General features: G+C 44.8%; 1 protein-coding gene across 1 annotated transcript in view; it reads left to right on the forward strand.

The window, feature by feature from the left end:
- The window catches only part of SLC13A5 (solute carrier family 13 member 5), a 157,945-nt gene that overhangs the window by 77,250 nt on the left and 56,610 nt on the right, over positions 1-24,085 (forward strand). The window contains exons 3-4 of the mRNA XM_073565550.1: positions 16,796-16,924; positions 18,910-19,046. Of these exons, the coding sequence (XP_073421651.1) occupies positions 16,796-16,924; positions 18,910-19,046 (266 nt within the window). The remainder of the gene's footprint in view (positions 1-16,795; positions 16,925-18,909; positions 19,047-24,085) is intronic.

The following is a 24,085-nucleotide window of genomic DNA, read 5'->3' on the forward strand; positions in this document are numbered from 1 at the left end:
GACTGGCATTGCCCACTTGGCAGAAGAGGAGTATGATGTTGATAACAACTATTTATTTACTTTCCCTTGGTATTGTGACATTGACATCTGAGAACCACATATTTTTTTTACACATACCGAAGATTAACCTAGTGGTTAGGACCACAGGCGTAGCTAGGGTGTTTTAGTTGAGGGGGGGGGGGGGGGGGCAAAACTTCTTAGTGGGTCCCTAACCAGGTAACCTTGATTACAACTGGATGACGCACCCTAATAGTGGAGCAGATGTCAGCGCTGTTACTGAAAATAATCTCTATACAAAGTCCAACATTGTTATTATCACCATATAGTCAGTGGTAAATAGTATACCAGTCCTATGGAACATATAAGTGATTACAGCACAGTTATATATAGTGCCTTACAGCTGATGGTCTTTCTGATGGAACCGTTCACTTTTCACATCTTTTCCATCTGGCCCAGACCGTCCTGACTACTTCTTTCAGCCAGGACTCGGCTATAGAAATTACAACAAAAACACATTTCAAGTCTCATATTTTCAGCACTGTCACCATCTATTCCCAACCTGCACAAACTTCTTATCCTGCTGATACCCAATATTGAGCCGCTGCTGCCGTGTGTCCCTATTACTTCACCTGCTGTGTGGTTCTCTGTGCCGTCTAAATTCTAAAGCATCCCGCTAGAATAAAGTAATGCCGGGTGCAAGTGCCCTAGAAAACAGTGCACATATTTTGTCTCCTAGAAAGTAACAATGCCCTCTGTGTGCCCCTTTGACAGTCACAGTAACCTGGGTTCCCTAACAATAAGTGCCCACTTTACATTTAATAATGTCCTGAGTCTCCCCCTATACAGCTCCCTTATACACAGTATAATGCTCTCTTTTACACAGTATAATGACCCCTCACTGTATATATACTGACCTCTTAGTGTCCTCCAAACTGTTTGATGGCTCTAACACTGTATGATGGCCCCGTCGCTGTAAGCTCTATGCTGCATGATGGCCACCTAGATAGCCTCCATATAGTATAATGCACCAGATAGTCCTCAATGTAGTATACTGCACTTCCCTAGGCCTTCATATAGTATAATGCACTTCCCATAGGTAGACTCTATATAGTATAATGCACCCCCCATAGGCAGACTCTATATGGTATAATGCACTCCCCATAGGTAGACTCTATATAGTATAATGCACTCCCCATAGGCAGACTCTATATAGTATAATGCAACCCCCATAGGCAGACTCTATATGATATAATGCACTGCACATAGGCAGACTCTATATAGTATAATGCACCCCCATAGGCAGACTCTATAATATAATGCAGCCCCCCTTAGGCAGACTCTATAGTATACTTTTTTGGATTGCCTCATGTGTTTCTTCAAGCAAGCACCTTCATTACCGTGCTTTCATCCTGCAAAGTGTTGCTGACTCAGAGTCCACCCACTCCACCAGTAAGTAGGCTGTTTCTTAGTGCCATTCTACTTTTTTCTTTTTTGACTTAGACTCTATAGTATAATGCAGCCCCCCTTAGGCAGTCTCTATAGTATAATGCAGCCCTCCATAGGCAGACTCTAATATAATGCAGCCAATGGAACCAAACTTTTTTATTTTCACAAGGGTATCAGGAGAAAATGGACCACAAAAATTGTTGTGCAATTTCTCCTGAGTACACCGATACGCTGTATGTGGGGGATAGCCACTGTTTGGGCGCATGGCAGGGCTCAGAAGGGAGGGAGCACCGTTTGACTTTTTGAACGCAAAATTGGCTGGAATCAATGTGTGTGCCATATCACATCTAGAGACCCCCTGATGTAGCTAAACAGTGGAAACCCCCCAATTCCAACTCCAACCCTAACACAGACCTAATCCCAACACACCCCTAAGCCTAATCCCATTCCTAACCATAGCCCTAACCACAAACCTACCCCCAACACCACCCTAACCCCAAAGCAACCCCAACCCTAGCCCCAACCCTTACCCTAGCCCAACCCTAACCCTATCTGTAACCATAACCCTATCCCAACCCTAACCCTAGCCCCGACCCTAGCCCAAACTCTAACCCTAGCCTCAAACCTTACCCTAGCTATAACCCGAACCCTAATGGAAAAATGGAAAAAATACATTTTTTTATTTTATTATTTTTACCTTACTAAGGGGGTGATAAAGGGGTGTTTGATATACTGTTTTTTTTAATTTGATCACTGTGATAGGGTCTATCACAGTGATCAAAAGGAACTAATAGGAAAAATCTCCTATTGTAGCCACGTGCCGGCCTGCCGATGTCGGCGGGAGCACTGTGCATGTGACCGCCATTTTCCTCCCGGGAGAAGTCGCCGAGGGCCAGGGAATACAGCCGGAGGGACCGGGGGACACCGGAGGTGCTGGAGGGTCTCGGGGAACTCAATTTCTCTTTCCCCTGATATTCTAAATCATATCAGAGGCGAAAGAAATAAATAGGAAATCAGCCTTTTTTTTGCAGTCGCCGTTATTACGTGAATAATGGTGATCGCAACACTGGGGTTGGTAAAAACCGACCTGAATCATTTTCTCTAGTGTCTTGGCTACCCCTGGTAGCTGAGACCCCAGAGATTTTCCGACGCTGGGGGGCACTATAACCTTATTTCTCAGCGCCTTTAATAAGTACCCTTAACTGCCGCCGTTAAAAAGCGTATCAGCGGCCGTTAAGGGGTTAAAGGTACTCAGAAATAGAATAGAAACCATAATACAGCCTGATGGGTATAGAAGAAAGGAACCGGGCTGGCCTACTGAAGAAGATTATCTAAGTGGCCTTAGCCAGTAATACCGGGGTGGGGAACCCTGTCCTTTTCTTCCGCCCCCGAACAGTTTCCAAGGGACCTCAGTGCTTGGGCCGGTGGTCCATTTTTGACGGCTGCAGGCCCTTTTTGTCTTACGCTGCAAGCATGTGCACGGAGTATTCACTACTGAACACCAGTGCCAGCATCAGGATGGACTCTGTGGGTGGAGTTAGCACTCTGCGTTCCCGTCCCTCTGATGAAGACGACATCCCGTATCTCCTATGTATATGCTGCAGCCCCAGTGAATCCTATGTGATGTATATGGTGCAGTCCAAGAGAATCCTGTCTGATGTATATGCTCCAGCCTCAGTGTCTCCAATGTTATGTATATAAAGCAGTCTCGGTGCTTCATATGTGATGTATGTGCTCCAGTGTCTTCTATTTGATGTATATACAGCAGTCTCAGTGCTTACTATATGATGACCATGCAGCCAGAAGAGTAGACCCCCCAGGCGGCCACCAAAATTCAGCACGAGCTAACAGTGACCAGGGCTCATCCATTCCTAAGGCCTTCACCCCTTGACGTGCTGGTATGTTCCCGCAGGAGCAGAAGGGAGACGACATCCAGCTATGATTCCTCCACAGGCAGCACTAAGGCCTCGGGCATATGTAACATAGTAACATAGTAACATAGTTAGTAAGGCCGAAAAAAGACAGTCCATCCAGTTCAGCCTATAAAATTCTGTCAGAATAAATCCCCAGATCTACGTCCTTCTAAAGAACCTAACAATAACTGTAAGATACAATACTGTTACGCTCCAGGAAGACATCCAGGCCTCTCTTGAACCCTTCGACTGAGTTCACCATCACCACCTCCTCAGGCAGGGAATTCCAGATTCTCACTGCCCTTACAGTAAAGAATCCTCTTCTATGTTGGTGGAAAAACCTTTTCTCCTCCAGACGCAGAGAATGCCCCCTTGTGACCATCACCTTCCTTGGTATAAACAGATCCTCGGAGAGATATTTGTATTGTCCCCTTATATACTTATAGATGGTTATTAGGTCGCCCCTCAGTCGTCTTTTTTCTAGACTAAATAATCCTAATTTTGCTAATCTCTCTGGGTATTGTAGTTCCCCCATCCCCTTTATTAATTTTGTTGCCCTCCTTTGTACCCGCTCTAGTTCCATTATATCCTTCCTGAGCACCGGTGCCCAAAACTGTACACAGTACTCCACGTGCGGTCTAACCAGAGATTTGTACAGAGGCGGTATAATGCTCTCATCAGGTGTATCCAGACCTCTTTTAATGCACCCCATGCTCCTGTTTGCCTTGGCAGCTGCTGCCTGGCACTGGCTGCTCCAGGTAAGTTTATCAGCATTTATCATTTATCCCCAAATCCTTCTCCATGTCAGATTTACCCAGTGGTTTACCGTTCAGTGTGTAATGGTGATATTGATTCCTTCTTCCCATGTGTATAACCTTACATTTATCAATGTTAAACTGCATCTGCCACCTGCCATATGTGAAATGGCAGGTGCTACAGCAGCAGTTTATATCTGCCACGGGTCCCACTCCACTACCTACGTAGGCAAATCAGGTGACCAGGAGACATGGGTGTGAAGAATGGCTGTAGTATGGTGGTCGGTAGCAGAGCTCTAAAAGTTCTGTTGTGCCAGTTGAACGAAAAGGAATTGTTATGCATTATGTTGGGCAGGAGGCCCTAGGTGTACCGGAAACTCCCAGTGTTGGCCAGGACGGCCGAAGTGTTTTGGGGTTTTCCCCCTCCTAGTTTGTTTTATGCATGTTTGTGTATCCCCCCTGCTGGATTGAGGCACTGTGAACTGTCAAAAAGGTTCCGGCTGGGTCAGAACTTTGCGGACTGTGTCATTTCCAGGACTGATGAGGTACTTTCAGAAACTATGCTCATGGACTGATGAACCATTGTTGCGTGGGCCTAAGGGCCATTATTTTACAGAAAACATTGACTCAGATGAACATTAGTTCTGCGGTTCTAACCTAGAAGACAGGCTGATTAAAGGATTGTGCAAGAGAAAGGCTTGATGTGTGGCCAAGGACTACTTGGCGTTTGTTATAATGTTGGTCTACAGGCCCAAGGAACTTTAGCTCTTTATTTTGGGGTCAGTGCATCTCCGGCAATGGACACAATATACCTCGGAAAGAAGAGACCATTGATCTTACATGTTTGAAAAATTCGTTGTTGTCTTCAAAGTTCCTGAATGGTCGAGGACTAAGTCACATAACTACAGTATATTAACAGTACTTACATTATTCCATATTATAGTCTAGTTTCAACATACACTAAGAACTTCAGAACATAATTCACATTTCACATGACAATACACAGTGGGGAAAATAAGTATTTGATACACTGCCGCCTGCAATTTTTACCGCCGGTACACTTCAACTGTGAGAGACAGGATCTAAAAATAAAAATACTGAAAATCACATTGTATGATTTTTATATAATTAAATTGCATTTTATTGCATGACATAAGTATTTTTTTCACCAACCAGTAAGAATTCTGGCTCTCACAAACCTGTTATTTTTTCTTTATGAAGCCCTCCTACTCTGCATTCATTACTTGTATTAACTGCACCAGTTTGAACTAGTTACCTGTATGAAAGACACGTGTCCACACACTCAATCTATCACACTCCAACCTTTCCACAATAACCAAGACTAAAGAGCTGTTTAATGACCCATGGGACAAAATTGTAGACCTGCACAAGGCTGTGATGGGCTACAGGACAATAGGCAAGCAGCTTGGTGAGAAGGCAATAATTGTTGGCACAGTTATTAGAAAATGGAAGAAACATAAATGACTGTCAGTCTTCCTCAGTCTGGGGCTACATGATGTCACCTCGTGGGGTAAGAATGATTCTGAGAAAGGACAGGAATCAGCCCAAAACTATATGGGAGGATGTGGTCAATGAACTGAAGAGTGTCACGTCGCAGCCAGACTCAGGACCTGCTGTTCCGGCGTCGGCCACTAGGAGGCGCCGGACGTCACTGCCAGACTCAGGACCTGCAGTTCCGGTCTCGGCCACTCGGGGGCGCTGGACCGTCACGTCGCCGTCGGACTCGGGGCCTGCTGTTCCAGCGTCTGCCACTAGGAGGCGCCGGACGTCACTGCCAGACTCAGGGCCTGCAGTTCCGGTCTCGGCCACTCGGGGGCGCCGGACCGTCACATCGCCGTCGGACTCGGGGACGGCTATTCCTGCCTCAGCCACTGGGAGGCGCCGTGGTTCGCTCCAGGGTGAGGGTGGTGGCAGAGAGGGGGCTCCTGCACAGGCATCTGGTGGGCGCAGGCTCCGCCCCTCTGTCAGTCATGTAGGGCTTACTGCATGTCCATCTGGCCTGGTCTGGGGGCGGTCCTGGTTACATCATCGGGCCGGGAACCTGTGAGGGAGGACCTGATCCCTCAAATACCTGGGGACTGGTCTTGCAAGCCGCCGGATATATTCTTGGTTCCCCTGTGTGTTACTGTGTGAATTGCTATAGTGTATACTCTGACCTCAGCCTGGATTCTTGACCATTCTATTGCCTGCCGTTTTTGTACCTCCGCCTCTCTTCCGACTTTTTGATGCTGACCTTTGCTTGGATTCCTGACTCTCCTTCTGCCTGCTGATTCTGTACCTCGCTGCCCTCCTGGTTTTACTGACCCTGGCCTGGACTTTTGACTCTCCCTCTGTCTGCTGATTTTGTGCCTCTGCGGCGCCCTGGTCTCAGACTCCTGCATCCTGACCTTGATTACGGGTTTTAGTTTTGACCCCTTGGTGGCCGTCCTGCTCTGGTCCACTGCTAATCTAGACAGCTACCTCCTGGGCCTTGCTACAATTCCAGATCCCTGTATAGGGGTTAAGGGTCTCGGGGTTACTCGGGGTGCTGTCCCCACTGCAGCCCAGATTCGCAGACGGCCGTCACATTATATCCGGCCCAAAAAAGAACTGCTTTTTGTGTATATTTCCATCATATATAAAAGCAGTCTCCTGATTTTTTTTTTTTTTCCCCTGAGCTGATTACCTGGCCTACACCTGCTCCAGAGCACAGCCTGAAGGAATACTCCCATCTCTCTATACCATCATGCTGCAGCCTGGAGGCTTCAAGGGAAATGCTGAGCGTCAGAAATCCACATTCCTGGGACGTCAGCCTCTGGGCAGCTCTGGTCGTGCTGTCCCAGAGGCTCAGGTATTGCCCGCAAATGCGGCTAAACTTTTGTTACCCGTTTCTCTCTTATTTTCAAAGAAATCTTTGTGTGTGAAGGCCTATGTGGATTGTGGTTCCGCAGGCAACTTCATAGATTTTTTGCTTGCTAGGAAACTTGGTGTACCTCTTTTAAGGCTTAATGCTCCTATTCAAACCACGGCGATTAATGGTACATCCATTATCCAGGGTGGAGTGGAATTTGTTACTACAGAGATTGTTATGTCAGTGGGGGCATTACACACAGAACATATGTCATTTTTTGTTATTTCCAATTTATCACATGCAGTTGTGTTAGGTATGCCATGGTTGCGCCAGCATAATCCTATTATTGACTGGCACCAAGGGGATATCGTGCGCTGGAGTCCACAGTGTCAGAATCACTGTATGTCGCTGTCAGTGAACCAAATTAAAATTAAAACACCCTTTATACCTTACGCATTAAGGGACTATGAGGACGTCTTTTCCATAGTGGAGTCTGAGAAATTACCGCCTCATAGAGAGTATGACTGTCCTATAGACTTGGTTCCAAGTGCTCGTCTCCCTAAGGGGAGAATATTTAACCTCTCTGGTCCTGAGCGTGTAGCCATGAAGGACTACATAGCGGACAGCTTGCAAAAAGGTTTTATTAGACCCTCCACTTCACCTGTAGGGGCTGGGTTTTTCTTTGTAGAAAAAAAAGATGGTGGACTCAGACCGTGTATTGATTATCGTGAGCTGAACGCGATTACTGTGAAAAATCAGTATCCGCTTCCACTCATCCCTGATCTGTTTAATCAGCTACTAGGAGCCCGTTGGTTCACTAAGCTTGATCTGCGGGGGGCTTACAATCTGGTTCGCATAAGAAATGGGGATGAGTGGAAAACAGCCTTTAACACACCTCTTGGTCATTTTGAGTACCTTGTGATGCCGTTTGGATTGAGTAACGCGCCCGCCGTGTTCCAACACTTTGTGAATGATATATTCAGGGATATTTGTGGGGTATATGTAGTGGTTTATTTGGATGACATCCTGATTTACTCCGCTGATGTTCTTACACACGTGCAACATGTCCGTGCTGTACTCCAGAGACTTAGAGAACATTCTCTATACGCCAAGTTGGAGAAATGTGTTTTTATGGCTGAGGAGGTACAATTTTTGGGGTACATGATTTCTGCTAAGGGGTTTCGCATGGATCCTGCCAAGATCCGACCCATTAGAGAATGGGTACAACCTAAAACTCTAAAAGCGCTGCAGCGATTCTTGGGATTTACTAATTACTACCGTAAATTCATCAAAGGCTTCTCTGAGATCGCCAAACCGCTCACGGATCTGACCCGGAAGGGGGCTGACGTGGTTAATTGGAAGCCAGAGGCACTTCAGGCATTTTCAGTTTTAAAGGAGTGTTTTTCTGCCAACCCAATATTAATTCAGCCTGATCTAGATCGCCCCTTTGTGGTAGAGGTTGATGCCTCTGAGGTTGGGGTAGGTGCAGTGCTTTCCCAAGGCACTGCCTCTCTCACTCAACTCCGCCCATGTGCCTTCTTTTCCCGAAAATTCTCCCCTACTGAGAAAAATTATGATATAGGGAATCGGGAATTGTTGGCCATAAAGTGGGCCTTCGAAGAATGGCGCCACTTTCTCGAAGGTGCTAAACACAAGGTTACCGTGATCACAGATCACAAGAACCTGACCTACTTGGAGTCTGCTAAAAGACTGAATCCTAGGCAGGCCAGGTGGGCCTTATTTTTCTCAAGGTTTAACTTTGTGATCACGTTTCGTCCAGGGACGAAAAATGTAAGGGCTGACGCCCTCTCTCGAAGTTTCTGCCCCTCACAGGCTGAGGACTCGGAACCAGTCCCAATACTGGCCAATGGGATCGTCGTGTCGGCCGTGTCTCTGGACCTTCTGGAGGAGATCCGTAGATCCTCAGAACAAGTCCCGGACACGACGCCCCCCCAGAAATTGTTCGTTCCGGCCCCGTTGCGTCTACAAGTTATGAAAGAGTCTCATGACTCTGTCCTGGCAGGCCATCCTGGTGTTAATAATACAGCCAGACTAGTGACCAGGAATTTTTGGTGGCCGACGGTGGTTAAGGACTGCAAGGATTACGTACTGGCTTGCGAAACTTGTGCTCGTGCTAAGTCCCCCCATAATCGGCCTGCCGGCTGGCTCCAGTCCTTGCCTGCCCCAGAGAGTCCATGGACCCACATCTCCATGGACTTCATTACTGACCTGCCACCCTCAGAAGGGAAGACATGCATCTGGGTGGTGGTAGACAGGTTCAGTAAGCAGTGCCATTTTGTTCCCCTGTCTGGACTACCTAATGCAGAAACGCTGAGTAAATTGTTCGTTATTCATGTAATACGACTGCATGGCGCCCCGGTGAATATCGTGTCCGACCGAGGAACCCAGTTCGTTTCTAAATTCTGGAGGGCGTTCTGCAAACGGATTGGTGTTGAATTATCCTTCTCCTCCGCTTACCACCCTGAGACCAATGGTCAAACTGAGCGCACTAACCAGGGCCTAGAGCAGTATCTCCGCTGTTATGTTTCGGAACATCAATCTGATTGGGTGGAACATCTCCCGTTAGCCGAATTCGCCCTAAATAACCAATACCAAGAATCCATCAAAACCACCCCGTTCTTCTGTAATCTTGGTTTACACCCACGTTTTGGTTCATTCTCGGCTAAGATGTCGGACCTCCCGGGGGTAGAGAAATCCATACATCACTTAAGGACCATCTGGTCAGAGGTGAACTCAAACTTGAAAGGCTCCCAAGTCAGACAGGCTTCGGCGGCAAATAAACGGCGGTCCAAGGGGCCGCACCTGGGAGTTGGGGACAAAGTTTGGCTGTCTACCAAGAACATTAAACTTAAGGTACCGTCTGCCAAACTAGGCCCCAGATTTATTGGTCCCTATGAGATTTTGGAGGTAATTAACCCGGTAGCCTTTCGCTTAAAGCTCCCTCAGTCCTTCAAAATACCCAACGTTTTCCACAAATCCCTCCTAAAAACGTACCGCTCCCCAATTCAACCTGTCCAGTCCCCTCCTCCTCCAGTTTTGGTCAAGGGTACCTTGGAGTACGAAGTCCAAGGTATCCTTGATTCCCGATTAGTGAGAGGGTCCGTGCAATACTTAGTGCATTGGAAGGGCTACGGCCCAGAGGAAAGGTCCTGGGTCCCCGCTGGTGACATCCATGCCAAGGGGATAATTAGAAGATTTCACCTCCTTCACCCAGACAAACCGGGTTTTGAGGGTCCGGAGGCCCCTCTTAGAAGGGGGGGTACTGTCACGTCGCAGCCAGACTCAGGACCTGCTGTTCCGGCGTCGGCCACTAGGAGGCGCCGGACGTCACTGCCAGACTCAGGGCCTGCAGTTCCGGTCTCGGCCACTCGGGGGCGCTGGACCGTCACGTCGCCGTCGGACTCGGGGCCTGCTGTTCCAGCGTCTGCCACTAGGAGGCGCCGGATGTCACTGCCAGACTCGGGGCCTGCAGTTCCGGTCTCGGCCACTCGGGGGCGCCGGACCGTCACATCGCCGTCAGACTCGGGGACGGCTATTCCTGCCTCAGCCACTGGGAGGCGCCGTGGTTCGCTCCAGGGTGAGGGTGGTGGCAGAGAGGGGGCTCCTGCACAGGCATCTGGTGGGCGCAGGCTCCGCCCCTCTCAGTCATGTAGGGCTTACTGCATGTCCATCTGGCCTGGTCTGGGGGCGGTCCTGGTTACATCATCGGGCCGGGAACCTGTGAGGGAGGACCTGATCCCTCAAATACCTGGGGACTGGTCTTGCAAGCCGCCGGATATATTCTTGGTTCCCCTGCGTGTTACTGTGTGAATTGCTATAGTGTATACTCTGACCTCAGCCTGGATTCTTGACCATTCTATTGCCTGCCGTTTTTGTACCTCCGCCTCTCTTCCGACTTTTTGATGCTGACCTTTGCTTGGATTCCTGACTCTCCTTCTGCCTGCTGATTCTGTACCTCGCTGCGCTCCTGGTTTTACTGACCCTGGCCTGGACTTTTGACTCTCCCTCTGTCTGCTGATTTTGTGCCTCTGCGGCGCCCTGGTCTCAGACTCCTGCATCCTGACCTTGATTACGGGTTTTAGTTTTGACCCCTTGGTGGCCGTCCTGCTCTGGTCCACTGCTAATCTAGACAGCTACCTCCTGGGCCTTGCTACAATTCCAGATCCCTGTATAGGGGTTAAGGGTCTCGGGGTTACTCGGGGTGCTGTCCCCACTGCAGCCCAGATTCGCAGACGGCCGTCACAAAGAGACCTGGGACCACAGTCTCAAAAATTAACGTTAGTAACGCACTATGCCGTCATGGAATATAATCCTGCAGGAGAAGCAAGGTCCCCTTGCTCATGCCAGCACATGTCCAGGTCTGTTTGAAGTTGGCAAATGACCATTTGGATGATCCAGAGGAGGCATGGGAAAAGCAAAAACGGTCAGATTAGAGCAAAATAGAATTTTTGTATCAACTCCACTCGCCGTGTTTGGAGGAAGAAGGATGGGTACAACCCCAAGAACAATGCCAGAAATGTGAAGCATGGTGGAGTAAACATCAGACTTTGGGGGTGCTTTCCGCAAAAGGGAAAGGACGACTGCACCATAATGAAGGGAGGATGGATAGGGTCATGTATGGCAAGATTTTGGCCAACAACCTCCTTCCCTCAGTAAGAGCATTGAAGACGGTTTGTGGCTGGGTCTTCCAGCATGACAATGACAAGAAGCACACAGCCAGGACAACTAAGGAGTGGCTCCGCAAGAAGCATTTCTAGATCCTGGAGTAGCCTAGCCAGTCTGCAGACCTGACCGCAATAGAAAATCTTTTGAGGGAGCTGAAACTCAATGTTGTGCAGCAACAATCCTGATCCTGAAATATCTAGAGAAGATCTGTATGGAGAAGTGGGTCAAAATCCCTGATGCAGTGTGTGAAAACTTGGCCAAGAACTGCAGGAAACATCTGACCTCTGTATTTGCAAACAAAGGTTTCTGTACCAAATATTAAGTTTTATTTTTCAATTGTATCAAATACTTATTTCATGCAATAAAATGCAAATTAATTATGTGCAAATCTTACAATGTGCACCTACAATAAAAATTACAGTCCCCTCCATTCTTTATAGGTGGTTAAAACTTGTAAAATCAGCAATTTATCAAATACTTGTTTTCCTCACTGCGTGTGTGTGTGTGTATGTATGTGTGTGTGTGTATATATATATATATATATATATACAGTCATATGTAAAAGTTTGGGCACCCCTATTAATGTTAACCTTTTTTCTTTATAACAATTTTGGTTTTTGCAACAGCTATTTCAGTTTCATATATCTAATAACTGATGGACTCAGTTATATTTCTGGATTCAAATGAGGTTTATTGTACTAACAGAAAATGTGCAATCTGCATTTAAACAAAATTTGACCGGTGCAAAAGTATGGGCACCCTTATCATTTTCTTGATTTGAACACTCCTAACTACTTTTTACTGACTTCCTGAAGCACTAAATTGGTTTTGTAACCTCATTGAGCTTTGAACTTCATAGCCAGGTATATCAAATCATGAGAAAAGGTATTTAAAGTGGCCACTTGCAAGTAGTTCTCCTATTTGATTCTCCTATGAAGAGTGGCATCATGGGCTCCTCAAATCAACTCTCAAATGATCTGAAAACAAAGATTATTCAACATAGCTTTTCAGGGGAAGGATACAAAAAGTTGTCTCAGAGATTTAACCTGTCAGTTTCCACTGTGAGGAACATAGTAAGGAAATGGAAGAACACAGGTACAGTTCTTGTTAAGCCCAGAAGTGGCAGCCCAAGAAAAATATCAGAAAGGCAGAGAAGAAGAATGGTGAGAACAGTCAAGGACAATCCACAGACCACCTCCAAAGACCTGCAGCATCATCTTGCTGCAGATGGTGTCACTGTGCATCGGTCAACAATACAGCGCACTTTGCACAAGGAGAAGCTGTATGGGAGAGTGATGCGAAAGAAGCCGTTTCTGCAAGCACGCCACAAACAGAGTCGCCTGAGGTATGCAAAAGCACATTTGGACAAGCCAGTTACATTTTGGAAGAAGGTCCTGTGGACTGATGAAACAAAGATTGAGTTGTTTGGTCATACAAAAAGGCGTTATGCATGCGCTGTATTGTTGACCGATGCACAGTGACACCATCTGCAGCAAGATGATGCTGCAGGTCTTTGGAGGTGGTCTGTGGATTGTCCTTGACTGTTCTCACCATTCTTCTTCTCTGCCTTTCTGATATTTTTCTTGGCCTGCCACTTCTGGGCTTAACAAGAACTGTACCTGTGTTCTTCCATTTCCTTATTATGTTCCTCACAGTGGAAACTGACAGGTTAAATCTCTGAGACAACTTTTTGTATCCTTCCCCTGAAAAGCTATGTTGAATCTTTGTTTTCAGATCATTTGAGAGTTGTTTTGAGGAGCCCATGATGCCACTCTTCATAGGAGAATCTAATAGGAGAACTACTTGCAAGTGGCCACTTTAAATACCTTTTCTCATGATTTGATACACCTGGCTATGAAGTTCAAAGCTCAATGAGGTTACAAAACCAATTTAGTGCTTCAGGAAGTCAGTAAAAAGTAGTTAGGAGTGTTCAAATCAAGAAAATGATAAGGGTGCCCATACTTTTGCACCGGTCAAATTTTGTTTAAATGCAGATTGCACATTTTCTGTTAGTACAATAAACCTCATTTGAATCCAGAAATATAACTGAGTCCATCAGTTATTAGATATATGAAACTGAAATAGCTGTTGCAAAAAACAAAATTGTTATAAAGAAAAAAGGTTAACATTAATAGGGGTGCCCAAACTTTTACATATGACTGTATGTATATATGTATGTATGTATATATATATATATATATATATATATATACTGTGTCTATATAATCTATGCATAACATCGCTGCCATGTACGATTGATGTCTTCAAGGACAGGAACGGGGCAAGACAGTCCACACCCCTACATAAGTAACACCTTACTGTAATGGAATAGCAGATTTAGATGTTGAGGCCTGTATATTCATTGGAAAATAAAGATGAAAAATGATTTATACAGTATGCTCTTGAAACATTGAAGCAGAAAGAGCACTAAGAAATCAAAGTCCATGTGTTATGTGCATTATTTAGGTACATCTATTTTAGAACATCTATTTGCTTAAATTCTCAGCTGGGAAACTTGCCACCTGCACTATACAAACATGGTTTCCACCACGATATAGCTTTCATCTATTTGACGGTACCTATTTATGAGTACACAACCTTGTATTTTCGTGTGCTTGGTTGATGGATCTGGTCTGAATTATGTTTAATACTATGCTAATGCATGAGTCTAATGTAGGCACCATAGGTGGTCAAGAAGAAGTGACCTTGAAGAAGACACAAACTGAAATGGAAATCCGTCAGCGTGGCATTCTTCTCAAGCTGCAGATTTTCTATTAGGATTGGGCTACAGTTGTAAACTATGTAGATTAATGCCTTGATTTATTGGCCTTTTGAAATTTTTTCGAGTTGCTTTCAGGAAGTATTTGTTTTTACTTTAGATTATCTGGGCTTCTCGGCAAATAAAGAGCAACATGGTGCAACAATACACATGTCACAAAAAGAAGGCCATTGTCTATAGATACAAACATAGAGCCTAAGCCTGACAGAGATAATACAATCATGTCACATGGATGAGATTTGATGGACGCAGATATTATCAAACACAATAGGCAGAAACTATTAGAACTTGGGCTATGCTGGTAAGCTGATTGTAAAGGCCATTATACACATTAAGCTAATGTCAGCGAAAGTTGCTGATCTTGATGGGATGAGTCAGTATTTTAATTTATATGAGAGCCTCTTGACTCTCTCCTAACAGATGATGTCGGAGAAAAGAAGGATCCAGACTTCCAACAGCTGATCCTTTGCTCTTCCGCTGCCAGAGGAGACTTGAAGTGGAGCTCTCCTACCGAATACAGGAGCACTTGGCAGAGCCTCATGTTCTTGTGAATCCTTTGTCTTATCAACTCGGGAGAGATAGCTATTGGCCAACAGCTTTCTATTATGCATCTAGAAGAAAAGGGAAAAAAAAGCGGCATTTTATAGTGTAGAGATTTTGGGTAATTACAATTATTCAGAAAGTGAGTGGAACTGCTCACCCGGCCGAGATGTGCTTATAACAGGCACAACTCTGTTCGAAAACTGAAGAAGATTGGACTAGCTGCTGCTCCTCTTTGTGCCGGTTATGTACAGTTTTAACTGCAATAAGTGCTGTAGGGTGTTAAAGAAAACAGGGAACCATTATCCACTGCTGGAAACAATGATGGCTCATAGGTAGACGTCCGGCCACTTTATTAAGGCTTCAAGTTTCAGCACCGTAACGGTATCTTCATCAGGTCTTATAGCCTAAACGGTGGTGAAATTCGGAGCTTTGATAAGGTGGCTGCACCTCTACCTATAAGCCGTCAGCCTTTCCAGCAATGCTCAGTGGTTCCTTGTTTTTCTTCCACACCCTACAGCATCTATTATGCATGGGAGGCTTAACTCATTTGGCTATAAAGAAGCAGAACCTTTTTAAAAAAACTGTCCAATTGTTTAATGGCTAATTCATCATTTCATATATCTATATTTGTTAGATTATATAGCTTTAAAAGACCATGACAGCATAATTCTGGATGTTCTACTCCAGCTACTAGAATCATAGAATCATAGAATGGAAAAGTTTGAAGGGACCTCCTGGACCATCTGGTCCAACCCCCTGCTCAAAGCAGGATTCACTAAATCATCCCAGATGTTTGTCCAGCCTCTGTTTGAATACTTCTATTGAAAGAGAACTCACCACCTCTCGTGGCAGTCTGTTGCACTCATTGATCACCCTAACTGTCAAAAAGTTTTTTCTAATGTCTAATCTGTGTCTCCTCCCATTCAGTTTCATCCCATTGCTTCTAGTCTTTCCTTGTCCAAATGAGAAGAAAGATGATCCTTCGACAGTGTGACAGCCCTTGAGATATTTATAGACAGCTATTAAGTCTCCTCTCAGTCTTCTCTTTTGCAAGCTAAACATTCCCAAATCCTGCAACCGTTCCTCATAGGACATGGTTTACAGATCGGTCACCATTCTGGTCTCTCTTCTCTGAACTTGCTCCAGTTTGTTGATGACTTTTTTAAAATGTGGCGCCCAAAACTGGACACAGTATTCCAGATGAGGTATGACCAAAGAGGAGTAGAGGGCAATAATGACTTTACGGGATCTAGACTGTATGCTTCTGTTAATACATCCTAGAATTGTATTTGCCTTTTTTGCTGCTGCATCACACTGTTGACTCATATTCAGTCTGTGATCTATTAGTATACCCAAGTCTTTTTCACTTGTGCTGTTGCTTAGCCCTACTCCTCCCATTCTGTATATGTTTTTTTTCATTTTTATTGCCCAGATGTACTACTTTGCATTTTTCCCTGTTAAAAACCAGTCTGTTAGCTGCTGCCCATTGCTCCAGTTTATTTATATCTTTTTTAATCATCTCTGTCTTCTCTAGTATTAGCTATCCCTCCTAGCTTTGTGCCATCAGCAAATTTAATCAGTTTACCCTCAATTCTTTCATCTAAATCATTGACAAAGATGTTGAACAATACAGGGCCCAGGACAGATCCCTGTGGCACCCCACTTGAGACAGTTTTATATTGATCACTTTTGTCTTATGATTCCTGCTGTCATTTTTCCTAGGTGTGCATATTACAATGTTCGGTTTGCTAACAGACCTATAGTAACTTTTGATAATTATATTCAGATTTCTTCTTAAAAGTATATATTTTTCCTCTTTTAGGAAGCTAGCTGTGCCTACACAATAATGCTCATGGCTGTGTACTGGTGTACAGAGGTCATACCCCTTGCTGTTACTGCCCTGATGCCGGTCCTGTTGTTCCCAATGTTTGGCATTCTGGAATCAAAGCAGGTAAACAACTCTCTATCAACCATATTACATGTGCAAAAAGTTTCCATTCACCTACAGTTGTGGCCAAAAGTGTTGACACCCCTGCAATTCTGTCAGATAATACTCAGTTTCTTCCAGAAAATGATTGCAAACACAAATTCTTTGGTATTATTATCTTCATTTAATTTGACTTAAATGAAAAAACACAAAAGAGAATGAAGCAAAAAGCAAGACATTGATCATTTCACACAAAACTCCAAAAATGAGCCAGACAAAAGTATTGGCACCCTCAGCCTAATACTTGGTTGCAGAACCTTTAGCCAAAATAACTGCGACCAACCGCTTCCGGTAACCATCAATGAGTTTCTTACAATGCTCTGCTGGAATTTTAGACCATTCCTCTTTGGCAAACTGCTCCAGGTCCCTGATATTTGAAGGATGCCTTCTCCAAACTGCCATTTTTAGATCTCTCCACAGGTGTTCTATGGGATTCAGGTCTGGACTCATTGCTGGCTACCTTAGAAGTCTCCAGTGCTTTCTCTCAAACCATTTTCTAGTGCTTTTTGAAGTGTGTTTTGAGTCAATGTCCTGCTGGAAGACCCATGACCTCTGAGGGAGACCCAGCTTTCTCACACTAGGCCCTACATTATGCTGCAAAATTTGTTGGTAGTCTTCAGACTTCATAATGCCATGCACACGGTCCAGCAGTCCAGTGCCAGAGGCAGCAAAGCAACCCCAAAACATCAGGGAACCTCCGCCATGTTTGACTGTAGGGACCGTGTTTTTTTTCTTTGAATGCCTCTTTTTTTCTCCTGTAAACTCTATGTTGATGCCTTTGCCCAAAAAGCTCTACTGTTGTCTCATCTGACCAGAGAACATTCTTCCAAAACATTTTAGGCTTTTTCAGGTAAGTTTTGGCAAACTCCAGCCTGGCTTTTTTATGTCTCAGGGTAAGAAGTGGGGTCTTCCTGGGTCTCCTACCATACAGTCCCTTTTCATTCAGATGCCGACGGATAGTACGGGTTGACACTGTTGCACCCTCGGACTGCAGGGCAGCTTGAACTTGTTTGGATGTTAGTCAAGGTTCTTTATCCAACATCCGCACAATCTTGCGTTGAAATCTCTTGTCAATTTTTCTTTTCCGTCCACATCTAGGGAGGTTAGCCACAGTGCCATGGGCTTCAAACTTTTTGATGACACTGCGCACGGTAGACACAGGAATATTCAGGTCTTTGGAGATGGACTTGTAGCCTTGAGATTGCTCATGCTTCCTCACAATTTGGTTTCTCAAGTCCTCATACAGTTCTTTGGTCTTCTTTCTTTTCTCCATGCCCAATGTGGTACACACAAGGACACAGGACAGAGGTTGAGTCAACTTTAATCGATGTCAACTGGCTGCAAGTGTGATTTAGTTATTGCCAACACCTGTTAGGTGCCACAGGTAAGTTACAGGTGCTGTTAATTACACAAATTAGAGAAGCATCACATGATTTTTCGAACAGTGCCAATACTTTTGTCCAACCTCTTTTTTATGTTTGGTGTGGAATTATATCCAATTTGGCTTTAGGACAATTCTTTTTGTGTTTTTTCATTTAAGACAAATTAAATGAAGATAATAATACCAAAGAATTTGTGTTTGCAATCATTTTCAGGAAGAAACTGAGTATTACCTGACAAAATTGCAGGGGTGTCAATACTTTTGGCCACAACTGTATTTGTTCTGAGAAAACAAAAAAGGAGCACACAGGGGTTTAACTGGAACAAAAATAAGGGCAAAATTTTGCCACTTTTTATATAGTAGCAGGTCTTCTCTTTAAGCCGCAGGCTTTGGAATGTTTACATATATATATATATATATATATATATATATATATATATATATATATATATATAGATAGATAGATAGATAGATAGATACAGTGTATATATATATATATATATTCCTATAGCTGTCAGTTTTATATTGATCAATTTTGTCTTATGACTCCTGCTGTCATTTTTCCTAGGTGTGTATGCAGTACCTTAAGGACACTAACATGTTATTTGTCGGAGGATTAATAGTCGCTGTGGCTGTGGAGCACTGGAACCTACACAAGAGAATTGCACTGAAAGTTCTGCTCATTGTTGGAGTTAAACCTCCCTTGTAAGATCCTGCTTTTATTCTTTTTTCTTGGATGTCTTTAGTCCATTCTGTAAAACACAAATGATTGTTTTCATAAAGGTTAATTTTTTTTTGTGCTTGCATTATCTTCATTTAGTAGTTTCTTTTTATTTTTCGAGATGTCTACATAGGGTTATGGAAGAGTGCCACTAGATATGTGTTTCATTTAGAATTCAGCAGTTAATAACTTTTCCAAATCCATATTTTGACGTCCCAGGGTAAAGGATAAAATAAATACAGTGTATAAGAACAAAAATGTTAATAAATACAATAAATTGTTTCATCTACGTATGTGAGCCATTGGAATGACCATAGACCAATTCTGCAAGATCCCACAGAAAATTACTTTTATCAAAAACTTTGTAGACTAAATTTAAGGCCACCTTCACACATCCATTTTTTATGTCCGTATGTGGTCCATTTTTTAAGGACCACAAGTACGGACATACACACACCCATTATATTTAATGGTGTTGCGCACATATTAGGTTTTTCACACGGACGGTCTGTGTGAAAAACCCACATACATGTCCTTTTTTTTCCACACACCACGGCTGAAATGCGTGCTGCACACGTGGATAATGATGACACACAGATGACATCCATGTATCATGAGTGTGACATGTACCGGCACCTGGGAAAAGGCAGTAAAGTTATTCCAGTTCCCAGGCACTGGGTGATGAATTAAACTCATCATTGTTGCTTGGTCACCCTGCGATTAGCAAAAAAATAGGTAACAGAAGGTCGAGAAGTATTTATTTCAATTAATGAAAACCCACAACTATGACCTCATTATCTCATTTGCCACCGCAAATGAGCAAGGTGGAAGAGCAGAGGCCAAATGCCAGAATTGGAGCATCTCATGGATGCACTATTTGTGGGGCAGTTGAAGGCTGATATTCTTAGTCTGGGAGGGTGCCAATATACATGACCCCTTCCTAGCCTATTACTATCAGCCCGCAGCTGTCTGTTTAGCCTTTGCTGGTTAGTAAATATAGGAAGGAGCCAGGTAATTTTTTTGGATCTCCCTAAAATAACCAGTAAAGACTAAACAAACAGCTTTGATTTGTTATTAATATGCTGGGAACCTCTATGGCTATTGGCCCCTTCCCATCATAGTAGCATCAGCACCCAGCGGTCAGCTTCCTTCAGCTGGTTATGAAAATTAAGGGGGACCCCAGGTCTTTTTTCAATTTATTTATTAATTTAATACACAATATTTACACACAGCGGGTGCTAACTCCATCTCCCATCAGCTTCGCCTTGTTGTGCTGATCTCAGGTATACAAGGCAACAATGATGAAAGATGAATTCAGCACCCGGCGCCTTGGAACAGCGCTCCCTGTACTGCTGTACATGTCATACTCATGCGACACACGTATGACACATGTATGTGACACACGGACACTATCAGTACTGGTTTTTCCTGTACTGGTTCTATCAGGATATGTGAAGGCAGCCTAGAAGTGTATCTGGCTCTTCTATCAAGGTAGTGGCTTTTCCAGGTACTGCAACTCAGTTATATTCAAATAAATGCCATTCTGCTGCAATATCGGACAGTCACCACCAAATGTATTGTGCTGTGCCCAGTAAATATTAAAGGGGGTTTGGTGCTCAATGGGTTGTGAAAGATATATCAGTGAGCTGATCAATCAGTGTGTTGCGAGTCCCCCACAAATTATTAGTATTATGATCCCGAAAATCCACTTTAAGCTATGCGCACACAATGCGTTTTTGAGGCTTTTTTTTGTGCGCGGAAATGCTCCAAAATACAATGGAATAAAAAAGCAAGGTAATGCAAGGACAATCCTGAAGCTTTGTGCACGTGAGCCGTAAATTTCCATCCGTATTTGCAGCGTTTTATTTTCTGCAGCATGTCAATTCTTTTGACTCATTGACTTCAATTGAGTCAGTCAAATCTGCAGCAAAAATGCAAGTGTAAAAAGGATAGTGTATTTGCTTCAGATTTGCTGCCATAAATGCTGCGGAATGTGGGCGGAGAACATGTGTGAGCGGAGAATATGTGCGTGTCTGTCTGCGGGTGTCTGCGTCTGTCTGTGTCTGCCTGCGTCTGTCTGTGTCTGTTTGCAGGTGTCTGGGTGTGTCTGTCTGCGTCTGTCTGCGGGTGTCTGTGTGTGTGTTTACCCATGTGACTAACAGCCCTTAGTCATTGTACTTAGGCGTCATCTGATGGGACTACGACTCCCATCCAGCTATGTCTGCTATCACATATAGAGACAGCATGAGCCTATGATAGGAGAATTGTCTCATCATCCAGCGTCTGAGGTCAATTGTAAAAAAAATCAAAACATTGACCTAATCACATAGATTTTCACATACAATATACTGTATATACTTGTGTATAAGCCGAGATTTTCAGCACATTTTTTTTGTGTTGAAAATGCCCCCCTCAGCTTATATACAAGTCCTTGTCCAGAAAGTCGGCGGGGGAGCAGCAGAGCAGTGACAGGAGCCAGAGGCTGTGGCACAGTGACAGCTGCAGCCGCCGGCTTCAAGAAGACATAATACTCACCCTCCTTGCACTGTCGCTGCATCTCCGTCCCTGCATCTTTGTCTTGGCGCCAGCAGCTCTTCCCCTGTTCTGAGCGGTCACGTGGTACTGCTCATTAAGGTAATGAATATGCACTCGTCTCCACTCCCATAGGCGTGGAGCGCATATTCATTACCTTAATGAGCGGTACCACGTGACCGCTCAGCACAGGGGAAGAGCTGCCGGTGCTGGGACAGAGATGCAGGGATGGAGATGCAGCGATGGCACGAGGAGGGTGAGTAGGACTGGGGGAGGGTGAGCCATGCATACATTGATGGGAGGTGGGTGAGCCATGCATACAACAGGGAGAGCCACACATACCAGGACAGGACTGGGGGAGCCACACATACCAGGACAAAATGAGGAAGCTATTTACCAGGACAGGAGGGGGGCAGCCACACATACCAGGACAAAACGGGGGGAGCCACACATGCAAGGACAGGACGGGTGAGTCACACATATTAGGACAAAACTGGGGAGCCACATACCAGGGCAGGAGGGGGAGCCACACATACCAGGACAAAACGGGGGAGCCACATAACAGGAGAGGAGGGGTAGCCACACATACAAGGACAAAAAGGAGGAGCCATATACCAGTACAGGAGGGGCAACCACATACCAGGACAGGACGGGGGTGCCACATACCAGGATAAGACAGGGGGAGCCACACATAGCAGGACAGGGATGAGGGGACAATGCATACCTGACTTATACTCGAGTCAATAAGCTTACCCAGTTTTCCGTGGCAAAATTAGTTGCCTTGGCTTATACTCGGGTCAACTTATACTCGATTATATATGGTACATACTCACCAAACACCTAATCCCCGACACCCACGTCTCCTACAAGCAATCAAAAATAATAAGACAACATATACTCCCTGTCCGCCGTAGTCCATTTAATACTAAGTGTCCTATGTTGATGGCACCTGGCTGCAGGCGATATACTGACAGGAGGTAATAGCTCCCGCAGTGTATCACTGAACTGCCGTGAGAGTTCATCGGAGTATATCAGCTGATCTGCTCCTATGAACTTTCTCATGCAGCGGTGCCATAAGTGAGAGCACCGGAGCTGATGAACTTCGATGAACTTGCACGGCAGCGCAGGAGTAATTACCTCCTGTCACTGTATTGCCGGAGGCCAGGTAGAGCAGTCACATCTCCCAATGTGACTGTTCTACACTTGAGATTGCCGTAGGACACTCGGTATTAAATGGACTATGTCAGACAGGATCGTATTATATGTTGGTTTATTATTTTTTGATTGTTTGCAGGAGACAAGGGATTCATGGATTATGCATTTAGTAAGTATGGTTAAATTAGATTCAATAAAGGAGTCTGTGTGATTATTTCAAATAAAGGACTTTATTCTGGCTGTGTGTTTATTTACCATATAACTATAGGATTAGTAAAGGATAGGTATCTTATAGACGCCTCTCCATTACTAAAGGTACTGTCACACTTAGCGATGCACCAGCGATCCCGACCAGCGATATGATGCGGTCAGGATCGCTGGTGCATCGCTAAGTGGTCGCTAGTGAGCTGCCACACAGGCAGATCTCACCAGCGACATAGCAGGGGTCGGGGGTCGATACTTTCCTGTCAGACGAGGTGATCCTGACGTCCTCCCACCAGTGTCCACGCGTCGCTTGACGGCGCCACAGGAAGCCCAGCAGGAAGCTGACAACGAGAAATGGTCCAGGACGTTCTCGCGCGGTCAGCGATAACCAGCGGGGGGAGCGGTCGGAGGTAAGTATCAGACAGCGATATCGCTAGCAATATCGCTGCTACGTCACAAAAACCAGTTATAGCGATATTGCTAGCGATATCTCTTAGTTTGACAGGCCCTTAACCTGTGGGCTTGATGTCACCTGACAATACAAAGGTGACATCAACCCCACAAATATGAAGCCGACTTGCCACCGCTACAGGGCAAGTGGGAAGAGCGAGGCTAAGTGCCAGAATTGGCGCATCTATAACATGCGCCATTTCTGAGGTGGCTGAGAGCTGATGTTTTTAGCCTGGGGGTGCAAATATACATGGCCCCTTCCCAGGCTATTAATATCAGCCCACAGCTGTCTGCCTAGCCTTTACAGGTTCGATTTTATAGGGGGACCCCATGTCACGTTTTTTTCTGGGGTTCCCATGTAAACTAGCCAGTAAAGGCTAAGCAAACATCTGTGAACCGATATTAATAGCCTGGGAACCTTTATGGCTATTGGCTCCTTCCCAGAAATATAACATCAGCCCTAAGCCGTCGGCTTTCCCTCTGCTGGTTATGAAAATTATGCGGGAGCCCACACAATTTTTTGAAAAATAAACATATATTGCATTTCATGCAAATTTCTGACAGTTGCTGTTTTGTTACAGCATATGTAGGTTAAGGTAATTATATTAATGCTCCTACATAGGCTGGTGAGTGTGTTTTTATTTAACACTTTACTTTATGTATCGTTTTATCAATGAGGGTA

The sequence above is a fragment of the Dendrobates tinctorius genome, unplaced genomic scaffold, assembly GCF_039654945.1.
Source record: "Dendrobates tinctorius isolate UK_male_01 unplaced genomic scaffold, ASM3965494v1 ptg000016l, whole genome shotgun sequence".
NCBI lineage: Eukaryota > Metazoa > Chordata > Amphibia > Anura > Dendrobatidae > Dendrobates > Dendrobates tinctorius.